The sequence below is a fragment of the Cherax quadricarinatus genome, chromosome 23 (assembly GCF_038502225.1).
Source record: "Cherax quadricarinatus isolate ZL_2023a chromosome 23, ASM3850222v1, whole genome shotgun sequence".
NCBI lineage: Eukaryota > Metazoa > Arthropoda > Malacostraca > Decapoda > Parastacidae > Cherax > Cherax quadricarinatus.
The window spans coordinates 28,100,304-28,115,988 of NC_091314.1; the positions used below are offsets into that span (position 1 = coordinate 28,100,304).

Below are 15,685 nucleotides of genomic sequence, written 5' to 3' on the forward strand. Positions count from 1 at the left end.
CTGGACCATGAGCTCAACACTGGTCCCTGAGCTCAACACTGGACCATGAGCTCAACACTGGACCATGAGCTCAACACTGGACCATGAGCTCAACAATGGTCCCAAAACTCAGCACTGATCCCAGAGGTGAACACTGGTCCCTAAAAAAAACTGCACGAAATGTAGCGAGAATAAATCGCCGTCTCTCCAATAAACCACAAAACTAAACCAAAAATTTTCAAAATTTGTTCTCAAATGAGCAATTATGTAGAGCAGGAAAAACACAATTTTCCACCAAGTTAAAAACTATTGATTGTGTGTTTTGTTTTGATAATTGGTATCGGAGGGGGGTAGATGGGCATCCACGGGGGTACGGGGCCATCAACGCCAAGTGCAACAAGGGGCCCTCGCCACACACACACTCGAGGGCCCTTCAACGTGATAGAATTGTAACCACGAGGATATGAACAGTTACTGTGTGTTTGTTCGTCTTAAGTCCTTTTCTGTTTGAGGCCATTTATATGCAGAGTGTTGTGGGGGGTGGGGGGTGGCCTTCTGGGGTGGGGTGGAGTACTCCTCTTGGGAGGGTAGGGGTACCCCTCTACGTGCGGTGGGGTGCCATTCTAGGGGGGTGGGGTGCCACTCTAGGGGGATGGGGTGCCACTCTAGGGGGATGGGGTGCTACTCTAGGGGGGTGGGGTGCCACTCTCGGGGGAGGGGGTGCCTCTCTAGGGGGGTGCTAAGCTTCCTTCTGTTTAGCTTTCGTAGCTACAAGTATCTCTCTCTCCTCTCCTGTGTTTATATCCTTTTTCTACTGTTTTTCTCCCTTCTATGTTTTTCTCCCTCTCCTATCTCTCTCTCTCTCTCTCTCTCTCTGCATTAATATTTGTTGCTCTACGACGAATTCCAATCTGCAATCTCTCTCTCTCTTTACCACACACACATAAACGCAGACACACAGACACAGACACACAGACACACACACGCACACACACACACACACACACACACACACACACACACACACACACACACACACACACACACACACGCACACATACACACACACACACAAACACACACACACACACACACGAGATTTAAAGAAATATTTACAGGGGAAACTAGTACGACTCCAGGAACTCAGAACAGGGAGGTACACCAACAAGTGCTGGATGAGGTACACATAACCAAGGAGGAGGTGAAGAATCTGCTATGTGAACTTGACACCTCAAAGGCGGTGGGACCAGACAACATCTCTCCGTGGATCCTTAGAGAGGGAGCAGAGATGCTGTGTGTGCCATTAACAAAGATCTTCAACACATCCATTGAAACTGGGCAACTCCCTGGTGTATGGAAGATGGCAAATGTAGTCCCAATTTTTAAAAAGGGAGACAGACATGAGGCATTAAACTATAGACCTGTGTCACTAACGTGTATAGTATGCAAAATCATGGAGATCATCAGGAGGAGAGTGGTGGAGCACCTGGAAAGAAACAAGCATATAATCGACAACCAGCACGGTTTCAGGAAAGGAAAATCCTGTGTCACAAACCTACTGGAGTTTTATGACAAGGTGACAGAAGTAAGACAAGAGAGAGAGGGGTGGATCGACTGCATTTTTTTTTGGACTGCAAGAAGGCCTTCGACACAGTTCCTCACAAGAGGTTACTGCAAAAGCTAGAGGATCAGGCACACATAACAGGAAAGGCACTGCAATGGATCAGAGAATACCTGACAGGGAGGCAACAACGAGTCATGGTAAGTGACGAGGTGTCAGAGTGGGCGCCTGTGACAAGCGGGGTTCCACAGGGGTCAGTCCTAGGACCTGTGCTGTTTTTGGTATATGTGAATGACATGGTGGAAGGGATAGACTCAGAAGTGTCCTTGTTTGCAGATGATGTGAAGTTAATGAGAAGAATCAAATCGGACGAGGATCAGACAGGACTACAAAGAGACCTGGACAGGCTACAAGCCTGGTCCAACAATTGGCTCCTTGAATTTAACCCTGCCAAATGCAAAGTCATGAAGACTGGGGAAGGGCAAAGAAGACCGCAGACACAGTATAGTCTAGATGCCCAAAGACTGCAAACCTCACTCAAGGAAAAGGATCTGGGGGTGAGTATAACACCGAGCACATCTCCTGAGGCGCACATAAATCAGATAACTGCTGCAGCATACGGGCGTCTGGCAAACCTACGGATAGCGTTCCGATACCTCAGTAAGGAATCGTTGAAGACTCTGTATACCATTTACGTCAGGCCCATACTGGAGTATGCAGCACCAGTTTGGAATCCACACCTGGTCAAGCAGGTCAAGAAATTAGAGAAAGTGCAAAGGTTTGCAACAAGACTAGTCCCAGAGCTAAGGGGATTGTCCTACGAAGAAAGGTTGAGGGAAATCGGCCTGACGACACTGGAGGACAGGAGCGTCAGGGAAGACATGATAACGACATATAAAATACTGCGCGGAATAGACAAGGCGTACAAAGACGGGATGTTCCAGGGAGGGGACACAGAAACAAGAGGTCACAATTGGAAGTTGAAGACTCAGATGAATCAAAGGGATGTTAGGAAGTATTTCTTCAGTCATAGAGTTGTCAGACCGTTGAATAGCCTAGAAAGTGACGTAGTGGAGGCGGGAACCATACATAATTTTAAGACGAGGTATGATAAAGCTCATGGAGCAGGGAGAGAGAGGACCTAGTAGCAAACAGTGAAGAGGCTGGGCCAGGAGCTATGACTCGACCCCTGCATCCACAAATAGGTGAGTACACACACACACACACACACACACACACACACACACACACACACACACACACACACACACACACACACACACACACACACACACACACACACACACACACAGCGATCAGTGAAGAGGCGGGGCCAGGAGCTCGGACTCGACCCCCGCAACCTCAACTAGGTGAGTACACATATACACATACACACACATACACACATACACACACACACACACGCACACACACATACACACATACACACACACACACAAACACACACACACACACACACACACACACACACACACACACACACACACACACACACACACACACACACACACACGCACGCACGCACGCACACACACACACACACACACACACACACACACACACACACACACACATACAACGAACACTACCATGACAAACACCAACAACATTACAGTCTGACGTGTAATGGAAGCCTGTTAAATGTTCAACACTCTGGCAGGACTGCTAAACTTTTCATTCATTCTCGTCAACACTTAAGATTAAATTCAAAATCTTACAAACTTCTTAAATTATCTCTATTTTTCAGTGTTTCTTAATTGCTTTTATTTCTTATTCACAATTTATGTCTTGTGTTACACTAATAAACACTGGCGATGGAGAAACTCAGGTCAATAAGAATAATAACAACACAAAACAAACGTAATAAGAAACAGAAAAACACTTAGGAATATGAACGGTGGTAGACCAAGAGAAGATGAAGAGGAAGAGGAGGATAAAGTATACTATAGGAGAAGGGCAAGAAGAAGGTGACGACAAGCTATAAGACGAGGAGAAGCAAGTGGAAAAGGAAGAGCAGAAGGAGGAAGGAGAAAAAACGAGGAGGAGGAGGAAAATGAGAAAGGAGGAGGAGGATGAGAAGGAGGAAGGAAGAGGAGGAGCATCATGCTGTCTTGCCCAACTGGTGGGGAGACTTGGCGGAGTAATCTGAGATAGCGGTGAGGCTGGGAGCCGCACTTTAAATGAGAACTCCTGGTCCCCCCAAAACTGCAAGCAACACAGGCTTAAATTTTCAAAAGAAACTGTATAGATATATAGAGTATAGAAGAACATGAGCGGCGGTGGGCAGGAGGCAGCAAGCACCTCAGACCAGAGTTTGCTGATGACGGAAAGATTCACCACTCTCAGGCTTGTAATCGTCTCAAGGATTTTGATATATTCCGTACTCGCCTTGGGTGTGTGTGTGTGTGTGTGTGTGCGTGTGTGTGTGTGTGTTTGTACTCACCTAATTGTGGTTACAGAGTTCGAGACTAAGCTCCTGGCCCCACATCTTCAATGACCGCTACTGGATCCTCCCTCTCCCTGCTTCATGAGCTTTATCATACCCCGTCTTAAAACTATGTATGGTTCCTGCCTCCACTACATCACTTGCCAGACTATTCCGCTTCCTACCAACTCTGTGGCTGAAGAAATACTTCTTAACATCCCTTTGACTCATCTGAGTCTTCAACTTCCAATTGTGACCCCTTGTTTCTGTGTCCCATCTCTGGAACATCCTGTCTCTTTCCACCTCATCTATTCCACGCAGTATGTTTTATGTCGTTATCATGTCTCCCCTAACCCTCCTGTCCTCCAGTGTCATCAGACCGATATCCCTTAACCTTTCTTCGTAGGACATTCCCCTTAGCTCTGGAACCAGCCTTGTTGTAAACCTTTGCACTTTCTCTAATGTCTTGACATGCTTGACCAGGTGTGGGTTCCAAACTGGTGCTGCATACTCCAGTATAAGCCTGACGTACACAATGTATAGAGTTTACCTGGAGTTTATCTGGAGAGGGTTTCGGGGGTCAACGCCCCCGCGGCCCGGCCTGAGACCAGGCCTCATGGTGGAACAGGGTCTGATCAACCAGGCTGTTACTGCTGGCCACACACAAGCTGACGCACGAACCACAGCCCGGTTGGTCAGGTACTGACTTTAGGTACCTGTCCAGTGCCTTCTTGAAGACAGCCAGGGGTCTATTGGTAATCCCCATTATGTATGCTGGGAGGTAATTGAATAGTCTTGGGCCCCGGACACTTACTGTGTTGTCTCTCAGTGTATTCGTGGCACCCCTGCTTATCATCGGGGGAATGTTGCATCTCCTGCCGAGTCTTTTGCTTTCATATGGAGTGATTTTCGTGTGCAAGTTTGGTACCAATCTCTCCAGGACCTTCCAAGTGTATATTATCATGTATCTCTCTCGCCTGCATTCGAGGGAATACAGATGAAGGACCTTCAACCGTTCCCAGTAGTTTAGGTGCCTTATCGCACTTATGTGTGCCGTGAAAGTTATTTGTACACTCTCCAAGTCTGCAATGTCGCCAGCCTTGAAGGAGGCCGTTAGTGAACAGCAGTATTCCAGCCTAGAGAGCACAAGCGATTTGAAGAGAATCATCATGGGCTTGGCGTCCCTAGTTTTGAAGGTTCTCATTATCCATTATCATTTTCTTAGCAGGTGAGGTAGATAAATTGTTGTGGTCTTTGAAGGCGAGATTCTTTGACATTATCACTCCCAGGTCCTTCACATTACTTATCCGCTCTATTGTATGGTTAGAATTTGTGGTATACCCTGACACATTTTTAATTTCTTCAAGCTTTCCATATCCGAGTAGTTGAAATTTCTCCTCGTTGAACTTCATATTGTTTTGAGTGGCCCATTCGAAGATTTGGTTGATGTCCGCTTGGAGTCTCGCGGTGTCTTCGATGGAGGTCACTGCCATGGTGATCCAGGTGTCATCTGCAAAGGAAGACACGGAGCTATGGCTTACATCTCTGTCTATGTCAGAAATGAGGATGAGGAATAGAATGGGAGCGAGTACTGTGCCTTGTGGAACAGAGCTTTTTACCATGGCTACCTGGGACTTTACTCTGTTTACTATTACTCTTTGTATTCTATTTGTCAGGAAGTTGTAGATCCATCTACCAACTTTTCCCGTTATTCCTTCATCCCGCATTTTGTGTGCTATTACACCATGGTCACACTTGTCAAAAGCTTTTACAAAGTTTGTGTATACTACATCTGTATTTTGTTTATCCTCTACAGCATCCAGGACCTTGTCATAGTGGTCCAGTAGCTGGGACAGACAGGAGCGACCTGCTCTAAACCCGTGTTGCCCTGGGTTGTGTAACTGATGGGTATCTAGGTGGTTGGCTGTCTTGCTTCTTAGAACCCTCTCAAAGATTTTTATGATATGGGATGTTAGTGCTATCGGTCTGTAGTTCTTTGCAATTGCTTTACTGCCACCTTTGTGGAGTGGGGCTATGTCTGTTGTTTTTAGTGTGTGTGGGATGACCCCTGTGTCTATGCTCCCTCTCCATAAAATGCTGAAGGCACGCGATAGGGACTTCTTGCAGTTCTTGACGAACACGGAGTTCCACGAGTCTGGGCCTGGGGCAGATGCATGGGCATGTCATTAATTGCCTCTTCAAAATCTTGTGGAGTTATAATAATATCCGAGAGTTTTGGGATGACCAAATTTTGGGTTTCGTTCATAAAGAATTCATTTGGATTGTCGACTCTTAGAGTGGACAGTGGATCGCTGAACACTGAGTCATATTGGGACTTTAGTATCTCACTCATTTCTTGGCTATCATCTGTGTATGTCCCATCCTGCCTAAGCAGGGGCCCAATACTGGATGTTGTTTTTCCCTTAGATTTGCCATAAGAGAAGAAGTATTTTTTTTTCAATTTCCTTTATGGCTTTTAGTTCTTCCTGTGATTCCTGTCTCTCCTATAAGATTCCTTCAGCTTAAGTTCGATATTTGCAATTTCGTTGACTAGTGCTTCCCTTCGTATTTCAGATATATTGACCCCACTTAGCAGCTCTGTGACTCTTCGCCTTCGTCTGTATAGGGAACGTCTCTCTCTTTCTAGTTTACATCTTCTCTTTCTTTTTCTTAATGGAATGTGTCTTGAACGATTCCTTACTGAGGTATTCGGTGTTATACTCACCTCCAAATTTTTCTCCTTGAGTGAGGTTTGCAGTCTTTGGCCGCCTAGCCTATACTCTGTCTGCGGTCATCGTTGCCCTTCGCCGATCTTCATGACTTTGCATTTGGCAGGGTTAAATTCTAGGAGCCAGTTGCTGGACCACGTGTCCAGCTTGTCCAGATCTCTTTGTAGACCTGTCTGGTCCGCATCTAATTTAATTCTCCTCATTAACTTCACATCATCTGCAAATAAGGACACTTCTGATTCTATCCCTTCCGTCATGTCATTCACATATATCAAGAACAGCACTGGTCGTAAGACTGACCCCTGTGGTACCCGGCTCGTCACAGGCCCCCACTGTGATACCTCATCACGTACCATGACTCGCTGTTGCCTCCCTGTCAGGTATTCTCTGATCCATTACAGTGCCCTTCCTGTTATACGTGCCTGATCCTCTAGCTTCTAAACTAATCTCTTGTGAGGAACTGTGTCAAAGGCCTTTTTGCAGTCCAAGAAAATGCTATCGACCCACCCCTCCCTCTCATGTCTTACTTCAGTTACCCTGTCATAAAACTACAGTAGATTTGTGACACAGGATTTGCCTTCCATGAATCCGTGCTGGCTGTCGTTTATAACCTTGTTCCGTTCCAGGTGCTCCACCACTCTCCTCCTGGTAATCTTCTCCATGACTTTGCATACTGTACACGTCAGTGACACTGGTTTATAGTTTAGTGCTTCGTTTTTGTCCCCTTTCTTAAAGATGGGGATTACATTTGCTGTTTTCCATACCGCAGGTAGTTGCCCAGTTTCAAGGGATGTGTTGAAGTTTGTGGTTAGTGGTACACACAGTGTCTCTGCTCCCTCTCTAAGGACCCACGGAGAGATGTTGTCCTATCCCACCGCCTTTGAGGTATCAAAGTCACTTAGAAGCTTCTTCACCTCCTCCTCGGTTGTATGTATTTCATCCAACACTTTCTGGCATATCCCGTGTTGGTGTACCTCTCTGTTTTGTTTTTCCAGTGTCCCTTCTGCCTCCACTGTAAATACTTCCTGAAATCTAGTGTTGAGTTCCTCGCATACTTCTTGGTCGTTTCTTGTGAGCTCCCCACCTTTCCCCAGCCTGATTAACTGGACCTTTACTGTTGTCTTCCTCTGATGTGGCTGTAGAGCACTTTCGGGTCAGGCTTGACTTTCGATGCTATATTGTTTCGTACTGCCGTTGGGCCTCCCTCCTTATCTGTGCATACTCGTTTCTGGCTCGTCGACTAATCTCTTTATTTTCCTGGGTTCTTTGCCTTCTGTACTGTGTGTGTGTGTGTGTGTGTGTGTGTGTGTGTGTGTGTGTGTGTGTGTGTGTGTGTGTGTGTGTGTGTGTGTGTGTGCATGTGCGTGTGCGTGCGCGTGTATGTGTGTGTGTGTGTGTATGTGTGTGTCTGTGTGTACTCACCTATTTTTGGTTGCAGGGGTCGAGTCTTAGCTTCTGGCCCCGCCTCTTCACTGGTTGCTATTGGGTCCTCTCTCTCCCTACTCCATGAGCTTTATCAAACCTCGTCTTAAAACTATATATGGTTCCTGCCTCCACTACGTCACTTTCTAGGCTATTCCACTGCCTGACAACTCTATGGCTGAAGAAATACTTCCTAACGTGCCTTTGACTCATCTGAGTCTTCAACTTCCAATTGTGACCTCTTGTTTCTGTGTCCCCTCCCTAGAACATCTTGTCTTTGTCCACCTTGTCTATTCCGCGCAGTATTTTATATGTCGTTATCATGTCTCCCCTGACCCTCCTGTCCTCCAGTGTCGTCAGGCCGATTTCCCTTAACCTTTCTTCATAGGACATTCCCCTTAGCTCTGGAACTAACCTTGTCGCAAACCTTTGCACTTTCTCTAATTTCTTGACGTGCTTTATCAAGTGCGGGTTCCAAACAGGTGCTGCATACTCCAGTATGGGCCTGACGTACACGGTGTACAGTGTCTTAAACGATTCCTTACTAAGGTATCGGGACGCAGTTCTCAGGTTTGCCAGGCGCCCATATGCTGCAGCAGTTATCTGGTTGATGTGTGCTTCCGGATACATGCTCGATGTTATACTCACCCCAAGATCTTTCTCCTTGAGTGAGGTTTGCAGTCTTTGGCCACCTAGCCTATACTCTGTCTGTGGTCTTCTGTGCCCTTCCCCGATCTTCATGACTTTGCATTTGGCGGGATTAAATTCGAGAAGCCAGTTGCTGGACCAGGTGTCAAGTCTGTCCAGGTCTCTTTGAAGTCCTGCCTGATCCTCATCAGATTTAATTCTCCTCATTAACTTCACATCATCTGCGAACAGGGACACTTCTGAGTCTAACCCTTCCATCATGTCGTTCACATATACCAAAAATAGCACTGGTCCTAGGACCGACCCCTGTGCGCCCCCGCTCGTCACAAGTGCCCACTGTGATACCTCATCACGTACCATGACTCGTTGTTGCTTCCCTGTCAGGTATTCTCTGATCCATTGCAGTGCCCTTCCTGTTATATGCGCCTGATCCTCTAGCTTTTGCACTTATCTCTTGTGAGGAACTGTGTCAAAGGCCTTCTTGCACTCCAAGATGATGCAATCAACCCACCCCTCTCTCTCGTGTCTTACTTCTGTTACTTTATCATAAAACTCCAGAAGGTCTGTGACACAGGATTTGCCTTCCATGAAACCGTGCTGGTTGCTATGTGTATGTGTGTGTGTGTGTGTGTGTGTACTCACCTAGTTGTACTCACCTAGTTGAGGTTGCAGGGGTCGAGTCCAAGCTCCTGGCCCCGCCTCTTCACTGGTCACTACTAGGTCACTCTCCCTGAACCATGAGCTTTATCGTACCTCTGCTTAAAGCTATGTATGGATCCTGCCTCCACTACATCGCTTCCCAAACTATTCCACTTCCTGACTACTCTGTGGCTGAAGAAATTCTTCCTAACATCCCTTTGATTCATCTGTGTCTTCAGCTTCCAACTGTGTCCCCGTGTTGCTGTGTCCAGTCTCTGGAACATCCTGTCTTTGTCCACCTTGTCAATTCCTCTCAGTATTTTGTAAGTCGTTATCATGTCCCCCCTATCTCTCCTGTCCTCCAGTGTCGTCAGGTTGATTTCCCTTAACCTCTCCTCATAGGACATACCTCTTAACCCTGGGACTAGTCTTGTTGCAAACCTTTGCATTTTCTCTAGTTTCTTTACATGCTTGGCTAGGTGTGGGTTCCAAACTGGTGCCGCATACTCTAATATGGGCCTAACGTACACGGTGTACAGGGTCCTGAACGATTCCTTATTAAGATGTCGGAATGCTGTTCTGAGGTTTGCTAGGCGCCCATATGCTGCAGCCGTTATTTGGTTGATGTGCGCTTCAGGAGATGTGCCTAGTGTTATACTCACTCCAAGATCTTTTTCCATGAGTGAGGTTTGTAGTCTCTGGCCCCCTAGACTGTACTCCGTCTGCGGTCTTCTTTGCCCTTCCCCAATCTTCATGACTTTGCACTTGGTGGGATTGAACTCCAGGAGCCAATTGCTGGACCAGGTCTGCAGCCTGTCCAGATCCCTTTGTAGTTCTGCCTGGTCTTTGATCGAATGAATTCTTCTCATCAACTTCACGTCATCTGCAAACAGGGACACCTCGGAGTCTATTCCTTCCGTCATGTCGTTCACAAATACCAGAAACAGTACTGGTCCTAGGACTGACCCCTGTGGGACCCCGCTGGTCACAGGTGCCCACTCTGACACCTCGCCACGTACCATGACTCGCTGCTGTCTTCCTGACAGGTATTCCCTGATCCATTGTAGTGCCTTCCCTGTTATCCCTGCTTGGTCCTCCAGTTTTTGCACTAATCTCTTGTGTGGAACTGTGTCAAACGCCTTCTTGCAGTCCAAGAATGTGCAGTCCACCCACCCCTCTCTCTCTTGTCTTACTGCTTTCACCATGTCATAGAACTCCAGTAGGTTTGTGACACAGGATTTCCCGTCCCTGAAACCATGTTGGCTGCTGTTGATGAGATCATTCCTTTCTAGGTGTTCCACCACTCTTCTCCTGATAATCTTCTCCATGACTGCATACTATACATGTCAGTGACACTGGTCTGTAGTTTAGTGCTTCATGTCTGTCTCCTTTTTTAAAGACTGGGACTACATTTGCTGTCTTCCATGCCTCAGGCAATCTCCCTGTTTCGATAGATGTATTGAATATTGTTGTTAGGGGTACACATGGCGCATCTGCTCCCTCTCTCAGGACCCATGGGGAGATGTTATCTGGCCCCATAGCCTTTGAGGTATCTAGCTCACTCAGAAGCCTCCTCACTTCGTCCTCGGTTGTGTGTACTGTGTCCAGCACATGGTGGTGTGCCCCACCTCTCCGTCTTTCTGGAGCCCCTTCTGTCTCCTGTGTGAACACTGCTTTGAATCTCTTGTTGAGTTCCTCACATACTTCACGGTCGTGTGTTGTGAGGTCCCCCCCTTCTTTCCTTAGCCTGATTACCTGGTCCTTGACTGTTGTTTTCCTCCTGATGTGGCTGTATAACAGTTTCGGTCAGATTTGGCTTTCGCTGCTATGTCGTTTTCACATTGTCGTTGAGCCTCCCTTCTTATCTGTGCATATTCGTTTCTGGCTCTACGACTGCTCTCGTTATTCCCCTGGGTCCTTTGCCTTCTATATTTCTTCCATTCTCTAGCACACTTGGTGTTTGCCTCCCTGCAGCTGTGTGTGTGTGTGTGTGTGTGTGTGTGTGTGTGTGTGTGTGTGTGTGTGTGTGTGTGTGTGTGTGTGTGTGTGTGTGTGTGTATGTGTGTGTGTGTGTGTGTATTTCCATTCAGTAGTGTAGAAAATGACTCATTACTATACCGATTTCAACCTCATCATTATCAAATTTCTGTTCATAAGACAGTGATTCCTATCATAGTCTATCATAGTTTGTCATAGCAGTGAGTTTGGTCTATTATAAATCGATTTTATCTATTATATATTGATTTTATTATGCAGTGATTTTTCATCTATTATACAGTCGTTTTTATTTATTAGACTTCTAGAGTATGAACTCTTAAACCACCAACTATAACCTCTGCCAAACTACCACTACACAGTAACCTCTGCCACCATCACTTGTACCTTGCCACCATCACCATCCTGTAACCTCTGCCACCATCACTTGTACCTTGCCACCATCACCATCCTGTAACCTCTGCCACCATCACCATCCTGTAACCTCTGCCACCATCACCATCCTGTAACCTCTGCCACCATCACCATCCTGTAACCTCTGCCACCATCACCATCCTGTAACCTCTGCCACCATCACCATCCTGTAACCTCTGCCACCATCACCACCCAGTAACCTCTGCCACCATTACCATCCAGGAACCTCTGCCACCATTACCATCCAGTAACCTCTGCCACCATCACTTGTACCCTGCCACCACCACCTCCCATTAACTACTGCCACCATCACTCACATCCTCCCACCACAAACACTAACTCCTGCCACCATCACCACTAACCCTTGCTTCCTCTGCTCCTCCCCAGGGCTCTTCTCGCCGTCAGACAACAACAACGAAGTGACCAGTGACGGCAACAGTGAACACAACTCCAGCACTGATGAAGACTCACAACTTCGCCTCAGACTCAAACGCAAACTACAGAGAAATAGAACCTCTTTCACCAATGAACAAATCGACGCCCTCGAGAAAGGTGAGGGGAAGGAACGTGTACAACAATACGTGTGGGATGGAAGTTATAGGACGAAGTGTGTGGAATGTGAGAAGGCGAGAAAAAGAAAGCGAATGTGAGGAAGAGGGGATGAAAAAGTAGTGCTGAAGAACAGGAAGAGTCTCTCTGTATTCCTGACTGAATCATGAGCTCTCTCTCTCTTTCTTGTTTCTTCATGACTGCTACAAATCTTACGTCTCGGCACTTCGACTGTGTTACCTCCATCCATTCTTTCTTGTAAAGCTTTGTTCTCAAGTTACCTTTACTATTGCACTTGTCTCGGATAATTTATCAGGTCATCATAGTACTCCCTTCTGATGTCCTATTTCCTGTTAATCACTTTCCTCATTCACATTTCCACCACTTACTTACATAACACAGAGTCACGTGATCTCTGGCACCTAGTTGTTCCCTGTAAGTAATTTCAGGTATGTCATTTACTTGTTGTGTTAAAAGGAGGTCAGATCTTGCTGTCTCATCTGTTCTCCTCACTCCTTTTTGTTTCCTTCGTACGTTGGATAAGTAAATTCTACGATATTGTTTCCATAAGTCTCGCTCACCATGTTCCTGGTTCTCCGTGGGAGTCCCAGTGTTTCCTCTCAATCTCCGTATGCTTGAAATATTCTAGTATTAGGAATTTAACTTTGCTTCTTTTTGCCCTCACTCTGCCACTCTTTCCAATATGCCAATAATTGTCCTGTTAGTTTGATGGTGCTCCTCTTGTGGCCTTTTATTGTTTGATGGTGAAGTGTATATATCACCGCCACTACTGCTTTGGTAACTCTCGAAATTACAGAACCTGCTATGTAATTCTTGAAATCCCGTGTTTCCAGATTTCCTAGTTCCTTAAAGCTCTAGTTGCTTCTGAAAATCAGGGTTCTTCCTTCTCCACATTTGTTTTCCCTTTCTTTATTTACTATTTGGTAGTCCTCTGGAAATATCGCATTTGTTGTTAATTGTGAGACCATAATCTTTGTAACAGTAGAAATATCATGGTTTTCATCTCCTACTCTTTGTTTTACTGTTTCACATATATTGGTGATTGTCTCTATGTTTGAATAATGACTCTGATCATTCTATCTCTCACTTTTTATAAGAATGTTGTTTTCTTTGCTTCTGGAGACACTGGGTAAAGTCTATGTGAGGTGCTGGGGAATTTCTGATTTTTTTTTCTTTGTTAATTCACCTTCTTTGAGGTAGTTGGTCTGTTTTCTGTTCCTTTCCACTATTGCTTTCTTTTCTTTTTCCATATCTCCTTTTTGCCTTTTGCTCCTTCTCCGTCTGTTCTTCTCGGACACAGTGTCAATGATGACAAATCCGCTGAATTTTTATTTTTCTCTCATTACAAGGCTTCTTGCTTCTGTTATCTCAAGAAAAGAATTTGCAATGGTCGTGTTTTTCCCTCAGCATATTAACTTACCCTATAAAAAGGCGAAAGATTTTGCTTGTCTCATTTATATCTCCCATTTCTTCTATCAGCATCATCAATTTTTTTATTTCTTCTGTCTTCTTACTTAACTCTCTGGTTTCCTTATTCCATTTAACCTAAACTCGTAGAGAATTCTGTCTCATATCCTCCTCTTCTTGTTTCATCAAAGTTGCTCTTTCCACCCTTACTTCCTCTGGGTCATTTACCATTTATATTTTTTTTCCATTCATCACTTGTTCACCATGTCTTGGCTGTCTACATCTTATATTGTCTTGATTCATGTCTTTCTCTGCCTCTGACCAGTCTCCTGCTCCTTCACTGCTTCGTCTTAATACTTCCTGTCTTAACATCCTACCTTCATATTCAAGGTCCTTTCTCTCTCTCTCTCTCTCTCTCTCTCTCTCTCTCTCTCTCTCTCTCTCTCTCTCTCTCTCTCTCTCTCTCTCTCTCTCTCTCTCTCTCTATCTATCTATCTCTATCTACCTATCTATCTATCTATCTATCTATTCCTAACATTTTCTATGTGTGTGTGTGTGTGTGTGTGTGTGTGAGCAGGTGTGGGCTCCATACCGGTAATGTGTACCAGTGGACCACGGGTCAAGCAGAAATTTAATTTCTTGAATTCTGTCATGATAGAAGTTTATGATGTGCATAAGTGAGAATTTTATTACATTGTTTAATATAACACACACACACACACACACACACACACACACACACACACACACACACACACACACACCGTACATAAGGTCACACCGTGTTTTACACCGTGTTCTCTGGTCTTCCCTGGCGGTGGGTGCGGGGCAGAGTTCGAGAGGACCCACTACCCTGATGTCTTCGCTCGGGAGCGACTGGCGGAGAAGATCGGACTACCAGAGGCCAGGATACAGGTAGGGGCGAGGCGCAGAGTGTCACTTCTGTAGGGCGGGGGGAGTGGCGGGGGATTGAATGTCACTACTGTAGAGTTAGAGGCGGGGGCTGAGCGTCACTACTGTAGGGGAAAGGAAGGGTGTACATTTGTTACAACAAACTTGAGAACTCAGAGAGAACTCCACAAACAGAATAGACTTCAACTTTAGTAGAACACACTGGTGGTCAATAACATGTTATTACTGTTATACTAAACATGTTATTTTTTATGTAAGAACATGTTATTACTGATATACGAACATGTTATTACTGATGTAAGAATAAGTTGCTATTGACGTAAGAACATGTTATTATTGATATAATAAAAATGTTATTACTGACGTAAGAACATGTTATTACTGACGTAAGAACATGTTATTACTGACGTAAGAACAGGGTTAGTCACTAGCAAGGACAATTAATTTAGACATCTTGCCAGTCAGGAGCGTAGGACTGTCAACCACCAACCTTCCACAGTCAATCATGAGTTAGGCCAGTCAAACAACGACTGGTTCCTCCTTCCCTCCCTCTCTTTCACTCCTTCCCCACAATACAAAACTTGTGGGCGTACAAGAACACTGAGCTGAGAGAGAGAGAGAGAGAGAGGCTGGGTGGTGTAGTCAGCACTTCTGAGACAGTCCACACGCCACCAGGATCAAATACCATGATAAGGCTCAGGATACTCACAAAGTAGATAGATTTCTTATAAATAAAAAAAAACACTATAGTTATTTGGTTTATTAGGTTTAATTTTGTTATCGACTACACGAGGATCTTTAAGGCTGTAAGTCACCTGCACACCACCAGTCAAAGATACTTGAATGCCTAATGTATGCATTAATTTTTAAGCACAGGATAAGTCCCAATGAACAATTGTCCGTGAATAAACAGAAGAATAGACGGAGACTCGAACAGTGGTCCATGCGTATATCAGATCCAAC

At 45.5% G+C, this 15,685-nt stretch overlaps 1 protein-coding gene across 2 annotated transcripts in view; it reads left to right on the forward strand.

Moving 5' to 3' along the window:
* The window catches only part of toy (twin of eyeless), a 562,297-nt gene that overhangs the window by 443,582 nt on the left and 103,030 nt on the right, over window positions 1-15,685 (forward strand). For both annotated transcript variants that reach the window (XM_070088032.1, XM_053772308.2), the window contains exons 6-7: window positions 12,221-12,385; window positions 14,643-14,725. In XM_070088032.1, coding sequence (XP_069944133.1) covers window positions 12,221-12,385; window positions 14,643-14,725 — 248 coding nt within the window. The remainder of the gene's footprint in view (window positions 1-12,220; window positions 12,386-14,642; window positions 14,726-15,685) is intronic.